This window comes from Mirounga leonina, unplaced genomic scaffold, assembly GCF_011800145.1.
Source record: "Mirounga leonina isolate KUSES-001 unplaced genomic scaffold, KU_Mleo_1.0 Mir_199, whole genome shotgun sequence".
In the NCBI taxonomy this organism is placed as follows: Eukaryota; Metazoa; Chordata; class Mammalia; order Carnivora; family Phocidae; genus Mirounga; species Mirounga leonina.
Window position 1 is genome coordinate 611,111 of NW_023270498.1, and position 21,187 is coordinate 632,297.

The following is a 21,187-nucleotide window of genomic DNA, read 5'->3' on the forward strand; positions in this document are numbered from 1 at the left end:
GGCCGAGGCCCTCGGTGGCGGGCGTTCGGGTCCCGGCGGCGCCCGAGCGCGGACAGAACGCGGACACCGGAGTGCGGCCGGCCGCCCCAGGACCGGCCCCTCCGGGTGGTCCTGCCGTTATCCTTCCGCGCGCGCGGCGCCCTGCGTCGGCCTTTGTCCCTGCTACGCCTGCCGCCTCCTCCGGCGTCCGCCGGGGGTTCGCTCCTGCGCCTGCGGGGCGGGCACGGGGGGCGGCGTCCGCGCCGCCGGCGGGACCCGGAGGTTTCCGTGGGGGCGACCTGTGGCCTCCGGGGTGGGGACGGGGTGTGGGCCCGGCATCCCGGGGCAGGTGCCCGCGGTGTCCCGGCCCGCCCCGCGCCCCTCCCCCGCGCACCTGCAGACTCCGCCCCGGAGACCCGACCTGTCGCCTCGCTCCCTGGGTGTGTGGTCCGCGCAGGGCACCTCGTTGTCCCACGGCCGTCCCACGCGCGGGGTTTGGGCGAGGCCAGGTGCGCAGCCTGGGCCCGCACGGACCTCCGCTCGCCGCCTGCTTCGCGGCGGGGTTGTGCGACGGGGCGCCCTGGAGGGACACCCAGGCCGGCGGGAGAGGGACGCGTCTGTCCGCTCTGAGCGGCACGCGAGCAACGCTCTGCTCCTTCCAGGGCCGCAGCCGAATCTGTTCTCCCAACACCCGCAAAACCGGCCTGGCGCGCCTCCCGCCCCCGGGTCCTTCCCCGGGGCTCTAAGGTTCTGCTTTTCGTTCTTCAGGGTGACTAGCTGCGAGTTGTCAGCGGCTTAGTTCACCCAGCATCAGGTGACAACTCTGTGTCCAGTTAGCAACCCTTTACATCCTCTGTACAGACAGCGTGGTGTTTTCTGGAAACTGACGGACCTTGACTGATACGCACAGGATATGTATGTTTGTAATACTTTATTACGAAAAGTTTTAAATGGAGACACCTGGGTGGCTCGGCAGCTGAGCGTCTGCCTTCGGCTCAGGTCACGATCCCGGGGTCCTGGGATCGAGCCCCGCATCGGGCTCCCTGCTCTGCGGGGAGCCTGCTTCTCCCTCCGTGTGCTGCTCCTCCTGCTTGTGTTCCCTCTCTGACAAATAAATAAAACCCTTAAAAAATAAGTTTGTTTAAAAAGAAGAAAAAGTTTTAAACGTATGCAAAGGTCGAGTGAATAGTACAGTGAACTTGAAGTTCTGCTCACACAACTAGTGACCATGGACTCCTGGCCACTTTATTTTAGATTCACATTTACATCTGCCCCACCTCTAGCTGGGTTACCTTGAAGCAAATCCAAAAGAAAAGCAAAGGAGCAACAAATGTTTCGGCAGGAAAACAGTTTCCTTACAAAAACCTCCAGTCACCTTGAATTTGTGCAATGCGCACGCATTGTTTCCTTGCACAATAAAACACAAAAGAAGAGCTAACTAAAAGCAAGCAGAAGGAAGAACATGATACAGATTTGAGAGGAAGTGGAGAATAAGAAAAACAGCAGAACGAGATCAATGACGCTAAAAGTTGGTTCTTGGTAAAGATCAACAAAATTGATAAACGTTCGGCTAGACTAAACAAAAAAAAGAAAAGAGGATCCAGATTAGTGATATCAGAAGTGAGAGAGGGAAGATCACTACCAACCTTACAGAAACAAGAAGGACTATCGGGGAATGTTTTTTGGACAACTGTGTGCCCCTAACCTACATGAAATGGGCAGAGTCCTGGGAAGATATAAACTCCCAAACCAGACTCCAGAAAACAGTAGGAAACCTGAATAGACGTATGACAAGTAGAGAAATTGAATTAGTAATTTAAGATCTTCCTACAAAGAAAAACCTAGTCTTCACTGTTGAATTCTATCAGAAGAATTAATACCCATCCACCACAAACTCCTCCAAAAAATAGGAGGGGACACTTTCCAATTCATTATTGGAAAGTCCCAGTGTTACCCTGGGACTAAAGTAGGACAGAGACCCTATGAGAAAAAAAAAAATCTCACACACCAATCTCCCTTACAAATATAGAGACAAATTCCTCAACTTGTGAGAACAGACTCAGCCACATGTAAAAAGGCTTATATCCCAGGAATGCAAGGTTGGTTTGACATAGGAAAATCAATGCAATATGCCATATTAGTAGAATTAAGGACAAAAACCACATGATCATCTCAATAGAGGCAGAAAAAGCATTTGACAATATCCAGCACCTTTCATCATAAAAACACCCAGCAACGAAGATTAGAGGGGAACTTCTTCAACCCGACAGAGGCCATCTGGAAAAACCATCGCTAGTACCATACTTACTGGGGGTGACTGATGCAAAACCCACACTTCTTGATTTTAAAACTTACCATGGGGCGCCTGGGTGGCTCAGTTAAGCATTTGGCTCAGGTCATGATTCAAGGGTCCCGGGATCAAGTCTCGAGTTGGGCTCCCTCCTCAGTGGGGAGTCGCTTCTCCCTCTGCCCCTCCCCCACTTGTGCTCTCGCTCACTCTCTTTCAAGTGAATAAATAAAAATATTTTAAAATAAATAAAAAATAAAACTTACCACAAGGCTGCAGTGATCGAGATGGTTCAGTGCCGACATAGGGTAAACAGATCAGTGGTATCGACCAGAGTCCGTCTCTGGTCGCTCCGTATTTGACAAGGGCTTCGAGACGATTCAATGTGCAAAGCACAGTTTTTCAAGAAACGTTACTGGAAGCTGCCTGAAGAGAATTTGTTTTCTTTTTCTCATTCAGTCATTCACATAGAAATGCATTGCCAGGAAATGAATGAACATTCAACAATGAATTATTTAGGGTGAGCTGTGGGTTGGCTTTTGAATATTCTTTGGTATTTTCTAAATTGTGTTCCTTGGCTATGTGTCAGCTTTATAAGTGCCTTTATAAAAAATGCATTTAAAAATACTTCAATTTTACATGGGGGAGAAGTAAAATAAAAAATTAATGTGATAATAGAACGACTACATTTTTCAAGAGTTAAAACTCACGCAGCCTTAAAATTTCAGGGTCTGCTCTGTGCCAGACACCATCCTAATGGTAAGTACCTTCTATACATGCTTTTTAATCCTTATAATAAAAAGCAAAGTACAATCTGGGATCCTCATTTTATATGCGAGAAAGATCCAGAAAGGCCATGTGACTTGTGTCATCTGTAAGTGGTCTCTGATTCTTTTGACTGTTTACCAAATTTTAGTGCTACAACACGGAGACCCTCTCAATTTCAGTCTATTGCAGGACAGAATATACATTTAAATTTAAAATAGGAATTCCACTAATAGAGTCTGTCCACCAGTTGAGATATTCTAGAGTGCTCTGCCAATATTTAATTTGCTCATTCTTCCCTTCCTTCTGAAGGGACCACATTCACTGTTTTCCGGTTTCCCAGTGTGACTTCCCAATAATTGCAACTAAGAGTTTCAAAAGCTGAAGTTCCTTTCCTTTTTTTTTTTTTTACCAGCTAAAATGGATTTCTTTGGAAATAGCGGAGAATGACGATTCAGGACATAACAAAAGCTGAAGTTTATTACCAATTCATGCAGCAAATGCTTGAATGAATGGTTTCCAACTGATTTTGGACAAAATACCACCAAAATTTAGAGGTCTCGTTTACAAGAAAAAAATGTCAATTCAGTATACGTTGATTTTCAACAGCTCATGGCTCAAACTTTTTTTTTTTTAAGATTTTATTTATTTACTTGTCACAGAGAGAGAGACAGCTAGAGAGGGAACAGGAGCAGGGGGAGTGGGAGAGGGAGAAGCAGACTCCCCGCTGAGCAGGGAGCCTGATGCGGGACTCGATCCCAGGACCCTGGGATCACGACCTGAGCCGAAGGCAGACGCTTAATGACTGAGCCACCCAGGCACCCCTCAAACATTTCTAAAATAGGATGTTGAACAACAAAGAGAGAACACCCACACCGCTGTGCTCAAGGGCTTGTTAGGTTCAACATTCACTGTTTCACAAAAATTTTGTAGTTTAGCTGCTCTGAAACCTGTTAAAAGTTGGAGACTATTCTGTACTTTTTTTTGGTAAGACTTTATTTGTCAGAGAGAGTGAACAGCACAAGCAGGGGGAGCAGCAGAGAGAGGGAGAAGCAGGCTCCCCACTGAACAGGGAGCCCGATGCAGGGCTCAATCCCAGGACCCTGGGATCAGGACCTGAAGGCAGACGCTTAACTGACTGAGCCACCCAGGTGTCCCTATGGTGTAGGTTTGAGTCAGGAGGCTATCACAGCTCGCTTAGACACCTTATGAGTTATGTGCGTGCCACGTCCAATTCCGAGTGCACTTATGCTCCATAGATTTCTTCATTTTTGCACCACTAGGCTCCAGCCAGCTGTGCATTCCTATTACCACAAGAACAATTTCATCTTAGTCGTTGGACTCTTTTTTTTTTTTTTAAAGCTAAGCTTTTTGCCCAGTGTGGGGCTCGAACTCATGACCCTGAGATCAAGAGTCCCATGGTCTGCCCAGGAGCCAGGCAGACGCCCCAGTTGTTGAACTTTTAAACTGATTTCACAGTAACATTCAAACGATATCAGATGATTTCACCGTCAGCATTGATCATAAGGACTGAGTGAAAATTTGAACCTTAGGAGAACTGATAAAGTTGCTGATTCTATTTGAGCCAGGTCAAGGCACTGGTTGACCTGGCATCACGTGGCTGGATATGGTTCTGCTGAAGTCGTCTACGTATTAACAGCTATCCTTGTCTCTGGGCAAAGTTTATTTAAAGTGACTGCTAATTTTTGAAGTTGAGGCTGCAGATTCATGTGTCCTGGTTTTCCAGCCATTGAACTTGCTAGGACGCTAAGGTCAACAAAACTTCTCTATAAGTTACATGTGGAAATGGACACTCAGTATTCACTCAGTTTTCGTTAGATACACACTTTTTTTTTTAAAGTTTACTTAAGCGATTTCTACGCCCAATGTGGGGCTTGAACTCATGACCCTGAGATCAAGAGCCACATGCTCTACCAAATGAGCCAGCCGGGTGCACCATTAGATACATACTTTTAATTTTTTTAATAGAATTTATTTATTTATCAGAGAAAGAGAGAGAGAGAAAGCACAAGCAAGGGGAGGGGCAGAAGGAGAGGGAGCAGCAGATTCCCGCGGAGCAGGGAGCCCGATGCAGGAGTTGATCCCAGGACCCCGGGATCAGGATCATGAGCTGAGCCGAAGGCAGACGCTTAACCGACTGAGCCACCCAGGCGCTCCAGATACATACTTTTTAAAGCTCACTCTTGCTGGAAGTTTATCGTGAAATAGAAAAGTATTATAAAAAATGGTTAGTTACAGATTTCCACCACACCCTAACTGACAAAGCCACTGTAGCAAGAACATTTGGGGTTCCCTCTGTTCGCAGCTCAAACACCCACCACCTAGGATTTCCTGCTGACCCCAGACGGCAGGCTCCGCACCGCCTCCCGCCACCTGACAGAGCGGCACCTGTTTGTAACCACCCCAGGGCGAACGCCCTCCCCACGGGCCTGACGGGGACGTGCTCTGTTGGGTTTGGAAAGGGTCAGGCACAGAGAAGGTCACTGCTGGTCTCTTCTCAACTTTAACACTGTGGTCAAGCGCGCACTGTATCTGATGCACTCGGTCCCAAATCGGGACAAGCTAGGGGTCCCCCAAGCTCATGTCTTCTCACTCTAATAAAAGTGGAAATAGTATCCTGTAACACATGACAACTGCTGGGCAACGTGGGGGGAGGGGGGGCGCTGAGGTGACAGGCAGCACGGGACGGTCCAGTCCAGGGCAAGTGTCACCACGGGAGGATGGGGACAGATGGGGACAGAAGGGAGCAAGACTTCAATCTGCTTTTTGTATTATTTTGAAACGTGTTATCTATTTGAAAAGGTAGACTCAAAAAAGAAAAAAAGCAAGACATTAGGGGCACCTGGGTGGCTCATTGGGTTAAGCGTCTGCCTTCGGTTCAGATCATGATCCCAGGGTCCTGCGATCGAGCCCCACGTCGGGCTCCTTGCTCAGCAGGAAGCCTGCTTCTCCCTCTGCCTGGCCCTCCCCTAGCTTGTGCTGTCTCTCTCTCTCTCTGACAAAGAAATAAAATCTTAAAAAAAAAAAAAAAAAGCCAGACGTCAAACTGTATCAAATGCCAAACATCTGTTCATTTAAAAAGAAAACCCGCTGGCCTATAATTCCTTTTTAAAACGATCAAAAATCTGAGCCTCCTCAAATTTGACTTGTAGTCAGTGAAAAGACCCCCCCAAAAAATAAATAAATAAGGAAATTGTTTTATTATTCCAAATAAAATCTTTTTCAGCTTGCCGTAAAGGAAAAGGTTAGGAATACGGTTCAACAGAGACATTTGGCCACAAATGAGTGGTGACACAGTGGCCAAGGGGCCCAGTGGCCATGCATTTATCACAACTGTGGCCAGGATGCCCTTGGGGTAGAGCCCTAGAATCGGGATTGCTGGGCCAAAGGCCAAGTTCTCAGGTGATCGTGCTGGATCTCGCCAGACCCTTCCAGGGGGGTCGTGCGCTTCCACAGTGATACCCACAGAATCACCAGGGCACTTCGTTGTCAGACCGTCGCTGAGAAACAGCAGCTCAGGTAGCTTTACTTTGCATTTCTCTTATTAGGAGGGAGATTACTTTCATAGAATTATGGACCCCTGGTGGCACTTTTTTCTTTGACTTGTCTGTACCTATTTCTTATTTGTGTGTGATTTGCTTTTACCTTCATGCATCCAGAATCCCCAGGCCCCAGATAGAGTCCGGAAAACGGCTGTGGCAGAACAGTGCTGTTCTTAACCGTGGCTGCCCTTGGGCCATACCCAAGTCTAGAAGGCCCCGAAACGGCCCTAGCTCAGGGCGCCGAAGCATGACTCGTTCCGAGAGCCACTCAGTTCTTCTTCCGGGAGCCTGGCTCAGTCTGGCGGGCTGTAACTGGAACGTGTTACAGTTTGGCAATCATCTTTCATACGCGTTGAGATTTAACAGCGGGGGAGTACCTTCTTCCGCGCGAAGGGGAAACGTGCTCCTTGCTGCAAAGTGAAAACATGTCAAGTCCTGCTTGCTGAGTCCTGGGAGGACGCGGTTTGTGGGCTTGGCAGGTGCTCGGCCAGGCTGACTGTGGGCTTAATGCCCCTGCCTGTGTCCCCAGCCCCGCTCTAGAATGCGCCCTTGTCGCCAGCTGAGGCCTGGCCCTTGGAGGGTGGGTGAGAGCAGCTTTTCGGGGAAACCGAAGGGCTGGCTCCCTCCAAGTGTGGGCTTTGAAGGCGAATGGCAGGGACAGCGTAGAAACCCGCAGTGAAAAGCCCTGGCGTCCCCCCAGACTTGTTTTATCCCAAGTCCCATCCACAGAACAGAAAACTGTCAGCTGGGGAGCCTGGGTGGCTCAGCCTTTAGCGTCTGCCTTCGGCTCGGGTCATGATCCCGGGGTCCTGGGATCGAGCCCTGCATTGGGCTCCCTGCTCGGCGGGAAGCCTGCTTCTCCCTCTCCCACTCCCCCTGCTTGTGTTCCTGCTCTTGCTAACTCTCCCTCTGTCAAATAAATAAATAAAATCTTAAAAAAAAAAAAAAAAAGAAAACTGTCAGCTGCCAGGGTCTGGAAGAGGTCAGCAGGTGTATCCAAAGCAAGCTCAAAAAAAAAGCAAAGAAAAAACAAAGCAAGCTCGCAGCCTCCCCGGGAAAGGCATGGTGTCAGCTGGGCCGACAAATGAGACCCCCCTGTCTCGATGAGTCACTTGCCTGAGTGACATCCCCAGCTGGGTTTTCACAGCCAGGAAACAGCAGCTGCTGCCCTGGAACATTCCACACTGCTAACGGCAGCTCTGCTCCCCACACACTGAACTAGGCATTACTGGGGACACGATGTGCATATTCATAAAGGCTCTCTCTGAATTCTAAGCCAAAGCTTCAAGGTCAGAAGCAGCTAGACGTAAGTACGGTCGGGAAACACTCACTGTAGGACGCAGAATAAAGAAAAAGGAAAAGAAAAAGAAAAGAAGGAACAAATCTTCTCGTTCCTAAACTGCACAGTAGTCTCATGACACGAAGCACAGGGCCGCCGGAGGCCTGCATGCAGGTGAGCATCACTCCATTTCACAACTTCTTACTTGTGAATGCCAGTTGTTCGCCTGAAATACACACAAAGTCGATCGGAAACGCAACCAGCAAACAATTGCTCCATTCCTCAGAGCTCACGAAATAAAGACACTTTTCTCTCAACTCCAGGGGCTCAAAAGTTTTTGTTTTGCCACTAGGGAAGACATGCCCATGCCTGACTCAATGGACCCTAAAATCATGAGAAAATGGGTTGCTTTTCAATTCAATTTCTGCATCAGAGGTCGCTTTGTGACCCAGAGTAACATATAACACACAAGGGATGGCCATTAATGCACCTACCGAGGTTCTGCGTCGTTTCACCTGGTGAACTAATACCACGTGTTTTCAATATGCGTCTGGGGGGCTCAGTCGGTTAAGTGTCTGCCTTCGGCTCAGGTCATGGTCCCAGGGTCCTGGGATCGAGCCCTGCATCAGGCTCCCTGCTCTGTGAGAGGCCTCCTTCTCCCTCTCCCACTCCCCCTGCTTGTGCGCTCTCTCTCCAATAAATAAATAAATAGTCTAAAAAAAAAAAACATACACAAATGTGATGGGCACTTACCACTGCCGAGATTTTAAGAAATTATCAACATTTTTCAAAAGGACACATGCTGAATTGTTTACCAATAGTTACCTTTAAGGAGTGGGTTTGGAGAAAGAGAGAACATTCATTTTTGTTTCTTTATTTTATTTATTTATTTATTTACTTACTTACTTATTTTTATTTTTTTTATTTTTTTTTAAAGATTTTATTTATTTATTCATGAGAGACAGAGAGAGAGGCAGAGGGAGAAGCAGGCTCCCAAGGAGCAGGGAGCCCGATGTGGGACTCGATCCCAGGACCCTGGGATCATGACCTGAGCCGAAAGCAGACGCTTAACCATCTGAGCCACCCAGGCGCCCTTTACTTACTTACTTATTATTTTTTAAGAGCACAAGCAGGGGGAGAGGCAGAGGGAGAAGGAGAAGCAGACTCCCCACTGAGCAGGGAGCCCAATGCAGGACTCGATTCCAGGACCCTGGGATCATGACCTGAGCCGAAGGCAGACGCTTAACGACTGAGCCACCCAGGCGCCCCTGGAGATTTTAATTGCCAAAAAGATGCCCACCGGTTATGAGGGTGCTGAATAAATGAGCAAAGGACAGGACGATTTTGAGGGTGGGACAGTCTAGGAGGGCTTCCTGGCAGAGCCTGGGGAGGGAGAAGTCGGGGAAGCCCCAGCAAGGCTGTGTCTGAGCCAGGCCCCCACCCGCGGCTTCAGTCCACACCCCCAGCTTCTGGCCTGTGGTCCAGCCCTGGGAAGCCTGCGGTGCCCTTGAGTAAGGGACCACTGCCTGTTCTTATTTATTCACTTGACTGTTTCCTGATTTGACACCTAGGATGGGAAAAAAGATAAAATAGCATAAAAGGGGCCATTTTCAGGTCCACTTGCTCTTCCCACTGGCTTCCTATGAAGGCTCCAATCCACTCGTGCAATGTGACTTTGGAACCATTTGTGTTCTGGGAGGGAAACCATGATTTTAAGGTCTAGAGCGAGCTGGTGGTGCTCACAGTTGAGTTGGGCTCACCCTGATAAAGGCCATAGCATTTTCTTTCTGGGTCACTGAAACGGATGAACCCAATCAGCACAGTTTTCTTTTTAACTTTGGGGACCTGTTTTTTTTTTTTTTTTTAAAGATTTTATTTATTTATCTGACAGAGAGAGAGAGAACAAGTAGGCAGAGACAGGCAGAGGGAGAGGGAGAAGCAGGCTGCCTGCTGAGCAGGGAGCCCGATACGGGGCTCGATCCCAGGACCCCGGGATCATGACCTGAGCCAAAGGCAGACACTTAACCGGCTGAGCCACCCAGGTGCCCCTGAGGACCTGTTTTAATTTTGTTCTCAGACACCATACCCTGAGGACATTGATGAGTGCGACCCACAGTTTCTGGTCGGCTGCTTCCCTGTAGGAACCCTAGGAGGTCCTGCAGACCTTGGTGGGGCACTCAGGGCTCCCAACATGGGAATGGGGCAGCAGCGCAGAGAACTGGCTTAGATGTGTGCTCACTCCCCGCCACTAATGAGCTCGGAGGCCTGAACCGGGCCCGAGTCTGCACCGAGTCACCTCCGGCGTGGGGATTACCTTCTAGCTTGGATGCTGCTGTCTCCTGCAAGGAGTGAAGGCCCGGGCCCATCTTGATGGCTGGCTGATGGCTGCTTCCCAGCTGCGGGGACTGGATCGGTCGGGCCCCAGGGGAGCCCCTCCGTCGCCTCTCTCCGTGGCAGGCAGGGCGCGGGGCGGAGAGCAGAGGCACCCGGCGCATCACGTGGAGTCCTACCCCCACCCCCCGCAGGTGCGCTGGAGCACCTCCCGGGGCCCAGGGAGCGGCTCCCCCCTGCTTCCCGCCTCTGCCGCCCATGCTGGGCCCCCGGCCCCCACCAGGGGTCTGCCGAGGGGCGTCTGGGAATCTGAGACGCACAGGCTTTCCCTAAGGGGGGAGATGCGCTGGCTGCAGCCGGTCCTGCCCTCCAGGGACCCAGGAGCGGGACTGGACCTCGTTCTCCCCCAAAGCTCCCCACTGTTCTCACTGCGCCCCGGACCTCGTCTTCTGCAGCCGGGGCCGCGCCTGCACGTAGGGGCTCGCGACGACCAGTGAGTGGCCACAGTCCGCTGCAGATTCCAGTAGCGGCCACCAGGTGGCTTCTCTGGACGCCAGACCGGCGGGGACCCCGAGGTTTTTGTGTTGGATACTCGCCCAGAGCCACACTGCCAGCGTGTGAGGAGCCAGGGACAGAAGCTAGCTCATGGCACCCGAAAGGCCCACTGTTCTCCCTGCTGGTCACAGCGCGGTCCTGTCCCTGCACCCGCCGCTGCCCTTGGGAGCTCGCCAGGGGTGCAGCGTCCCAGGCCCCACCTCGAGAGCAAGCAGGAGCCCCGGCCTCCCCGGGGAGGGCTGCCCCCTGCAAACCCTCCCGAGGAGCTGTCGTTTCCGGGTGGGTGGACGTGCGGGCAGTTGAGGCAGAGCGGTCACGGGGTAAAGCCAGTCCGGGGACCGCTGTGCCACCCTGAGTTTCTTTAGTTTTCCTGCAGCAGAGATTCCTAGCCCTCTTCCTGCGGTTCCCTGAGATCCGCAGGCCGCCGGTTCGCATCCCCGACTCAGGAGGCCCACCGGGGGGCTTAAAAAGGTAGAGAACAAAGCGCAAAGGACACCCTATGTCTGCGTCCCAAAGACTCGGGTGCAGGAGGCCTGGGGCTCCCCAAGGGGGTCTGCAGTGAGGGCCAGCGACACCATGGGGGTGGGCGCGGAGGGGGTATTCCATGGCAAGAGCCTCTAACTCTGCCGGAGATCGCCGGGGCGCCGGGGTGGGGGATAGCGGCGCTAGTCTCCACCCCATCCGCCACCTTCAGCAAGAGGGCCACTGGGGTCCCTGAGTCAAGACCACACTCCCAGGCCACAGCCGTGCTTGCCCCTCACCTCCCTCTCACCAGCTCGCCTTCTCCAGAGGCTCCATGGCTGGTAGCCCACAGGGTGCGTACTTTTAATTTTGTCTTAAAATTAAATGTCTAAGATGCTAAGTATCAGTTGATACTGGCCTGGGGGGGGGGCGCTGACTTAGGTAGGTGTAAAGGGGTTTCTTTTCTTTTCTTTTCTTTTTTTAATTTATTTATTTGACAGAGAGAGAATGAAAGAGAGAGCACATGAGAGGGGTTCGGGTCAGAGGGAGAAGCAGACTCCCTGCCGAGCAGGGAGCCTGATGCGGGACTTGATCCAGGGACTCCAGGATCATGACCTGAGCCAAAGGCAGTCGCTTAACTAACTGAGCCACCCAGGCGCCCCTCTTTTTTTTTTTTTTTAAGATTTTATTTATTCATTTGAGACAGAGAGAATGAGAGACAGAGAGCATGAGAGGGAGGAGAGTCAGAGGGAGAAGCAGACCCCCCGCCGAGCAGGGAGCCCGATGCGGGACTCGATCCCGGGACTCCAGGATCACGACCTGAGCCGAAGGCAGTCGCTTAACCAACTGAGCCACCCAGGCGCCCTATTTTATTTATTTTTAAAGATTTTATTTATTTATTTGAGACAGAGAGAATGAGAGAGAGAGAGCACATGAGAGGGGGGAGGGTCAGAGGGAGAAGCAGACTCCCCGCTGAGCAGGGAGCCCGATGTGGGACTCGATCCCGGGACTCCAGGATCATGACCTGAGCTGAAGGCAGTCGCTTAACCAACTGAGCCACCCAGGCGCCCTGTAAAGGGGTTTCTGAGGCCAAAAGGTTTGGGAACCCCGACTGGGATCTAGGATGTAAGTTTTTCCTTCAAGGCCGGGGAGCACTGGCCTAACCCACTCCCTGGGCCATCAGCTGTGACAGTCGAGGGGGGACCCAGGGAAGCAGGTTCTCACCACCACTGGGAAGGTCGGGGCCTAACAGCCAGAAGGCCAGGAACAGAAGTGACAAGTGGCCTGTCTGGGACATGGACCGAAGCAGCAAACTAACGTGCAACCCTGACTTCCTCCAGATGCTTGCGAACCACAAAGGGTCTTGCACCCCCGAGGGCTCTGGGACTCGCGAGCTATCGTCCCTGTCTTCCCCACGAGAGCCAAGGTGGCTTCTGGGTCCTTCCAGGAGGGAACTCGCCCGTTCCAGACCCACCCGTGAGCCCAGCGGGCTGAGTGGTCCTTCCCTCCCCGTCACCACCTGGTTCCTGAAATCAGAGACGCCAGCACACGGTTGTCATTCACTTTTCCGCATACTTTATTTGTTACAAACATACAATTTTTAAATATAGACTGTAAAACTCCATTTGCAAAATCTGCTATTGTAAGGAGTGCACACCAGCAGTAAGGATTCTTCAACTTTTGTCTCTGTGTTTGTCAGTTTTGCTAGTTAGTGGTCAACACGGGCCGCGCCTGCCAGGCCTGTCGGAAGCTTCGGGCGGTGCCCGCGTGGCAGCCTTGCTCGAGTCCACGCCGACTGGCGCCCGAGCTCCCACCTCCAGGCCGGGAGCACGACAGCCCGTCTACACCGCTTCTGAACGGCTTCCAGGAAGTGTGATTTCTGAACGGCACTGCACCTCACGGGCCCGTTTGAATCGCCCACGCAGCTGTTAAAGTGCATTCTTCTTTTAAAAAATAAGAGGAATAATCTTTACTCTTCAACCAAGGTACTTAAAAAAATGAACTTTTTGGTCTCTCAGCAGATATTCCCAAGTTGATCCTATCGCTACAAATTTTAGTGTTCTATTTACAAATATTTATAGGGTTACAGGTGGAGGGGACCTTATAAAATTAAAGGTGCAGCTTCTCTTGAAGCAGAATCCAGTTCTACAAATTCATACACAGGAACACACACTTGGTTTACAATGCACAAGCATGTGGGTATTTACACAGAGACTGAAGACACCCCCAAACCCCTTAAGTACCTAGTCGTCCCTCTAGATCAGGAAGCTCGGTCTCCTGCCGTCAAGATTTGGTTTAAAATCATTTTGAACGACTTCAGCCGAGTCTCCACGGGCAGGACATCAGTCCCAGCTTTGGAGTGAACTGTCTAGTCTAAGGAAGCCCCTGCTGATTATGACCAGCAGTGAGGGTTCCCACAGGATGGAAGGTGTGCTGTCTGGAAACATATCAGAAGACAAATGGACTCTGAGAAATGATCCCGGGAAAACATTTGCGTGAAGGAGCAAAAGGAAGAATAAATCCCCACTAGTTGTTCCAATACACTGATAATCTTAGCTGTCATTCAAATATTGATGATCATGGAGAAAGACCCCCCATACACTCTCCCGCTACCACAACAGGTAAAACTAGGCTCTAGAAGTATGCCCTGTGCTTGGACTTCTGTTCCATCTGTGAACTCCTAGGAATCCAGAGAGTTTGTGTGCAGAGGTGGCCTGCAGGTTAGGCCTCGCACTGGAATAATGAGCAACGAAAGCCCCCAATCCCTACAATACAAACGTGCTTTGTGAGAGGATCCTGTCCTGCGATTTTCTTGGGCCTCCCCCTGCAGTTGTATCTCCCTGAAAAGGGGATTTAAAAAGGGAAGGACTATCCTCCTGGCCATTCTGTTTCCAACCAGGTTTTTCTGAACAAGCCTGGACAGCGGGTAAGACCCGGGATGAAAAGTCTGCTGCTGGACTTACTGGCAGCGTGAAGGGATCTACTGCTATCCCTCAGTAGGACGGCCCCACAGGTCACCGCCCTACAGACACAACCGACCCTCTCTTATCTGGTTGGGGGACATCTCACACACAGGGCACTCGCGATGTGCTCCTAGACACACGACCTCATGCTGGTCCAAAGTATGGTCACGCTCCTTCATCAGAGCGTCTGTTAGAATTACCTGTGGGGGAAAACAACATCTTGGCTTCAAACAAAGCTGTGCCCTCCTGTGATGAGGGGCCCCCTCGGAGCAGGGAAACTACCCACACGGTGTCTGCGGTGCTTTACCGGGACCGGGCCGCACGTCTAACTCGAGAGGCAGGAGTCAGATTTGCAAACGAAAGGAAAAGATGGTGAACAAGGGTGATCACACTGGATGGCATATTCCCTGTTTCCTCAGGGAATACAGAATACATTCATCAAAGTCTTACTTGGATCAAGGGGAACAGGTATCACCTGGAACTTGCCAGAGTAATAAGTCTTCATGATATACCTTTATAATTTTTTCATTTTCCAAATCGGGTTTTCATCCTGACAAAACTGGACCACATTTATTGAAAGAAGGGTCTGTTGAATCCATCAGTAATGAAACTACGGTTTAAGACCAAGAGCTGGGAATAGTGACTTTAACTCGGGAACTGGGATAAATGAACTCACCGTCCCCGAGTGTGAGCTCTTGAAACTTTGGCGGGGGGGTGGGGGGTGGGGGATTTGAAAATCAATGACTTTGCTTTCCTAGATTTAGAAACTGGGCAAACGACTTTCTCGTTTGCCATTTCCGCCCTCTATCTGCAATTTCAAAAACGGGGCGCCGACATGCACTCTTTAATTTTGTGTCTGTATTTTTCTTAAGGTAAATGTGGTTTTCTTTCTTTTCTCTTTCCTACAAGCTATCCCCCCAGCCCACCCACGCGCCCACTATCCAGTTAATTCAAGGGAGATAGTAACTGTTTAGGAAGACAGCTCATGGATTTACAGTACTCTAAAACCAACCCTGAAAACTGATAATCTCATTCACTTACTCTAACTTCAGTGCTGTTGTTGACAGGAAAAAAAAAAAGTTACCTTAAGGCTTAAGGGAAAGTAACTTATTAAATTGTGAATGCAGCATTGTTTACTCTCCCATCGATTGGAAGCTAGCAAAATGCATTCTGGATCAATAATACAAACTTCCTAACATTAGCAAAGATTTTCACTCTTCTTACACAGAACAATATTCGTAAGCAGATTATCTAAGGGAGCCTGAGAAACCATGATCCACATCACACGAAGATCCCATGAATTTCATTATCAAAAAGTGCTTTTATCTTTGAGAAATATGTCGGGGTTCAAATGGAAATATACAATGTAAGATCACTCGACACTTTCTCAAGTGAAGTACAAAGTGGAAAAGGAGCAAAACGATGGGAGGCTCTGCTCTCTGAACAGGCCTCGTGCATGTGACTTTCGGGGTGTATTACATTAAAATTGTTTTAAGAGTTAACAGTGGGATTTTATACCACTCTCTCTATTCTAAAACCTGAGATTGGACACCAAAGCAGTCAACTTTGTTACTTATCAGAGCAATTCTGATCCTTCCTAAAAACAGAAGACAACTCAATTGAATTGGTAACTCCAGGGTCAAAACCATGAACTTTCCCCAGGCGGAAAGGAGCGAGGCCACACGCGCATTGGACACAAAGAGTGGCGCGCGCAAGGCCTCTCGGTGAGTCACCTTCGCACCCGCGAGGTCACTTGCCCTCCTTCCCTCTCACTGATCAAGGCCACGCTATTTGCAAATGAATATCTACTGAGAGATCAGTTGTGCATTGGACAAAGTACCGTAACTGGGTTAAAAATGAAAACAAAATTTACAGTGAAGAATACTTATGTGCATGGCTTACACACTCAAGCTTCTCCCTAAGGCCATCCGCCTCCAGAGCAAGGCGGACGCCAAGCAATAGTTACGTCTCGATACCTTGTGCAGGACACTCTACCCTCCAGTAGAGCCGGTCAAGGTCACACGGAACAAAGCATCCTCAGCAACTACGCGCCTGAAGTGTGCAGCCGTTTTCAGACCACTCAATATGAGGGCATTATTATAACCAGCCTCTTCTGCCCACAACCCTGCATTTTTCAGATAAGACAGGATAACTGTTTTGTTTTGAGAAAATTGAAGCTTGCGTCTCTTGAAAAGACCTGCAATTTACTGCCAGGCGAGGGAGGGGCCGGAGGGAGCAGGAGGGGCCGGGCTGCCCGCCCCACCCCCGAAAACAGCCCCCTCAGCCTCCCCACCGGCCGGCAGCAAACCGTTGTGGAAAGTGACCTGACAAGTGGCCGTGTGTGTGCCACGGCCACAGCCCTTCTGACCGACTCCACGCCTCCCACGGCAGCTCAGGGTGTCTGCGTTTCCCAGTGGGTTTCCACTTTGAGTTTTGGGTGCCATATAGACTCACGTGGCGCTCTGTGCAGCATATGCACTGAAGGCTTTCACCGCGGACTAGAACTGCCCCGCGACTCGAACCACAGCGGGGACAAGAGAAACCACGAGGCAACGGCGGGATCTCACCACAGAGTTTCGCTCTTTCGATTCCGTTCCTGCGACCGGACTGCTCGTGTCCAGAACGGCACTGGCTTGAGAAACACTCTACCAATGGTCGCAAAAGGAATTTTCGTTCCCCACTTCTTAGAAATTGGACTGTTCTGAACATGTGATTAGCTGGGATGTTTGCCAAGGTGAAAGGACAAGCCCTAAATCACTGTTCGTAGTAGAGGATGAAAACCAGAACAAAAAAAATCTGGTTGTTTCCCAGAGTCTGTAATGCCATTTTCTGACTGGAATTAACAGATTTTCTTTGCTAAGCGCGGTTTCTGAACGAGTTCTGAAATCCGGCCTCGGTAACAGGCCAACACATCAAAAGAGCAGTCTCTGTGCTCCGCGGATTTCTGCTGCCCCAGAACAGTGAGTGGAATGAGGGTCAGTGAAATGCTACAACTAATCCACACCCTTCTGTAATCTTCCTGCAGTGAGAAGAGAGACTGTGAACCACCCCCTGCAGGAGAAACAAACCTCTGAGATGGGTTAAGACTTAAAAACCCACCACTAGGACGTTTACCACTTAATCTTACATAGGCAGGTCAAAATTTTAATATAAATTACTTTTTCCAACACATAGCTTATGCATTCTTTGCTCCTTTTTTTGGAGGATTCTCAAATTGATATCTAAAGATTTACATATGATATATTACTGTTACATGGTCTAATGACTAAGAAAATTTCTCTGGTAACCAAAGCTGGCGCCATATATGGTAGTGTTCTTGGCATATACTCTACATGCCTCCGACCACTTCCACATTCTTTCTATTCAGCTAATTATAGCTTGGTAGCCACTGGTGAAGGACGGTGAAGACCCTGTCATTTCTACAGAATAGAAAGGCAAGGCTAGTTACTGCAATTTAGCCAAACAAAAAGAAAAGAAAAAACACACCAGCCCCTTCCAAAGGGGAGGTACTGCACCTCTGCAAAGTCGAACTGGTTCACTGCAGCTGAGCAACAGAACCACCACTGAAGCAAGAAAACAAGTTGGTCTAAAGAGGACTTGTACACGGTACGAAAATGAACAAGTCACAGCAGTTAACTGAGAGCTGCAACCTGAATTTTCACTGCTGCCTCAAAGTTGGAAACGGAAAGTTTCTGCAAACCTAACACTAGCTTCACGGCGCCCTTACTAAAACGGTGTAGGGATTTGTTCTCCGCAGCAAAGAAATCAACACTCAAAACACATAGGTCAATACAGCAGGACATTATTGAAAACAGCTGCCTTGTGGTACAAAATACAGTACGAGTATATACAGATGTCATTAAAACATCAAAAATACTATTGCTCCCATACAATTTAGGAAACATTCTTTGCGACGGAGAAGGTTTTTTAAAAAAAGGAAAAGCTTTAAAAAAAATCTGTTTAAAAAGTCTACTGTGGAGGATGAGAGTAGAGAAATAGTCTGAAAAGGGCACCAGTTTGTGGCTCGTCCACGTTTTTTTTTTTTTTAAAAAACCTAAGATCAACAGTATTCTGAATCATAAGTCTAATTTTTTAAAAAAAGCCTAATTTTATGTACAGTTCTTTCCCTCCCTCTCGGCCACGATGCATGAAGATGACCTTTTTGTAGATTACTTATTTCCCAATAAATACAAAAAGATTGTATAGATTGAATAATACCAAACTCAGATAATAAAAGGGTATGCAATAAATTAAATGGCAGCTCAGATAAAGGGCAGGCATGCAGTTAAAAAAAAAAAAAAAAACACAAAACTAAGATTGTGGAGGTGGGGTTACTTGCCTCCTGGTTGAGAAGGTGTCGCACAAAGAATACCTACAAACTTTGGAAAGAACGTTAGCTCCCGTTCAATTCAAAGTCGCCTAGGTCTGTGACACTTCTAGGAATACCTTGGTGATGGGGTGGGATTAACTTGATTAGTAAAAATCATTTCTACTGAAAATCCATTTAAAATATAGAAGAGGCGATCCTTGAAAACCCCAACTTTTATTCTTGAAAAACAGCTGGATAAACTGGCGAAAGCCAGTTTGTTGAAATTTCAAGATGGTATAAAAATGCTTCCAGGACACAGTCAGCATTTGTACGTTCCCTTCATCTCCATCCCGATGGATTTCACCCTCTAAAGGGCGTGCTGCTCTAATCACTCAACCATCATTTGCCAACTCTGATCGGGAGGTACTGAAACAATGGATCGAGTTCTTAAAAATTTACTTTAAAAGAATAGATGATGCTGGAATTCTGGACCTGAGGATCTTTAGTATGTGAACAAATCCACAGACGGAACTGAAGGTAGGTGAAGACTTCAGTTTTGGCTATTTCCAACTTTTCTGTGAGGACGTATATTCCATTAAAGCTCAGGCTTGTAGCCACAGTTCCTTTTGTAGGTATCTTCAAGTTTAACGGTTGAAAATCCAGCCAACCAGTGGCCCAAAGAGCTGAATTAGCCAGCTCAGGCGGAACAGCCACAGGGACCTGGCTCTCATTCACCCCTAAGCCATCTCTTGGTAAGGACTAGAGGCCGGGGGAAGGACTTTAGTGAGCAGCAACTAATCCACTCAAACAGTCCTCCTTGTGCTTGCTGCCGGATTTCTTCCCGTGCCTACCTCAGCAAGCCCCAATGTAAAACGGCTCTTAGCTCTGAAAGAAACTTGGCCAACTTCCAAAATCCTTTAGTAACAGCTTCTAGTTGAAGGATTGACATCTGAATCCACTTGCAACCAGGAAAACACTGCCACAAAGAGACACGGACACTGGTCCAGGTTCCACGCAAAACCATCTTAGACAAAATGGACCCAATTTGTTTCTTATTCCCCGGTGGCTTCTTGAATTCTCATTCTGCCCTGTCCATGATCTTTTTAAAGTCGCACTCCTTTGCATGAAACCTGTACCCTCAGAACAGGGCAAGGGCCAAGGCCTCTGTCTTCTCAAGAATTCCACCAAGACCTAGACCCCCATGTGCTGATTTCAGTGGAGGTGAAGAGACCGACCCCACAACAGCGAGGCCGGCAGAGATCGCCAGGCCAGGACACCCGGGTAGAACACAAAGGCAGCTGTCCTGGACGCGTCCGGGGGACTCGAGCGTTCCCCGGCCCCGGGCACGCAAGGATCTGCCCCCCTGCAGGGCTACCCTGGGGGGGGGGGTCACAAACCCCAGCTGGAAACTGTGGAAACGGACGATTTTGCTCAGGCTGTCGGCTCTGTGCAGGCTGCGGTCAGTTCCTTGGAACTCTGCTGCTTTTCTCGAATTGTCTGCGACTGTTCTTCTGTGGTTACTTGTCTCAGCGAACTGCGTTATCCCTTAACTTTGCGTTGTCCCGACGGGGCCTCACGCGCCGCCTCCACCGGCTCCCCGGGGGCGAGCGGGACGGGGGCTCTCCAGCCAAGGGGACGGGGGCGGGCGAGCGGGACGGGGGCTCTCCAGCCAAGGGGACGGGGGCGGCGGGCGGGGCGGGGGCCCTTCGGGAAGCGGCGCGCTTCAGTCCTCGTCCGCCTCGTCGCCCTCCGACTCGTCCCCGCCGCGCCGCTCGTACAGCTTGTCCCTCTGCCGCTCCTGAATCTCCTTCATCTCGTCCGCGTAGCGGCAAAAGGCGCCCCCGAACTTGCCCCAGGCTTTGAAGGGCACGGTGATGGCGTTGCGGTAGGACGGCTTCACCTCGCTGACGCGCAGGAACACGCCGTACTTGTTGCAGCCCACGTCGAAGAAGAAGCGCTTCGAGTCCACGGTGATGGAGGTGCCCTCGGGGAGCTCGCCGCACGGGCCGCCGCCCGCGCCGCCCGCGCCGCCCGCCAGCTCGTCGTCGTCGCCGCCGTAGTCGTCGAGGAGCTTCGCCAGCGCGTCGCGGAACTCGATGAGGCCCTGCGCCGGCAGCGCGATGGTCTGGCCGCCCTGCAGGCCGCCGGGCGCGGGGCCGCCGCCGCCGCCGCCGCGGTTGACCGTCTGGCGGATGCGCAGGAAGCGGCCGCGCTGGTTCTCCTTGAGGTCCAGGTAGTACTTGCGGTTCTCGCGCACCAGGAACTCGCTCTTGAGCGCGCGCCGCGGGCCGCCGCCGTCCTCGGCGCCCGCCGCCGCCGCCGCCACCTGCTCGGGGCTGCTGGGGCCCAGCTGCGCGTAGTGCTCGATGAAGTCGCCCAGGTAGTCGCGGAGCTCGGCGGCCACCGCCATGGACAGCGTCAGGCGGCTCTTGGAGCCCCCCGCGCCCACCTCGGCGATCTTCAGGAAGCGGCCCTTGGCGTTCTGCTTCACGTCCAGGTAGAAGCGCTTGTTCTGGATGTCCAGCCGCTTGGACGCCAGCTCCTGCGTCTCCTGCTCGGCCGCGCGGGCCGCGGGCTGGAAGCCGCCGGGCCCGCCGCCGCCGCCGCCGCCGCGTTCGCTGCCGCTGTCGCCGTCCGCCATCTTCTCGGCCGCCGCCGCCGCCGCCCGCCGCGCTCGCGCCCGCCCGCCCGCCT

General features: G+C 50.7%; 1 protein-coding gene across 1 annotated transcript; it reads right to left on the reverse strand.

The window, feature by feature from the left end:
* Positions 1 to 12,776: 12,776 nt before the first annotated feature.
* PURB (purine rich element binding protein B) lies at positions 12,777 to 21,134 on the reverse strand. The gene is made up of 2 exons (XM_035026445.1): positions 14,385 to 21,134; positions 12,777 to 13,164 (listed from the first exon to the last, which is right to left on the reverse strand). The coding sequence occupies exon 1, from the start codon at positions 21,132 to 21,134 to the stop codon at positions 20,217 to 20,219; it is 918 nt and encodes a 305-aa protein (XP_034882336.1). The 3' UTR covers positions 12,777 to 13,164; positions 14,385 to 20,216.
* Between the last annotated feature and the right edge of the window lie 53 nt (positions 21,135 to 21,187).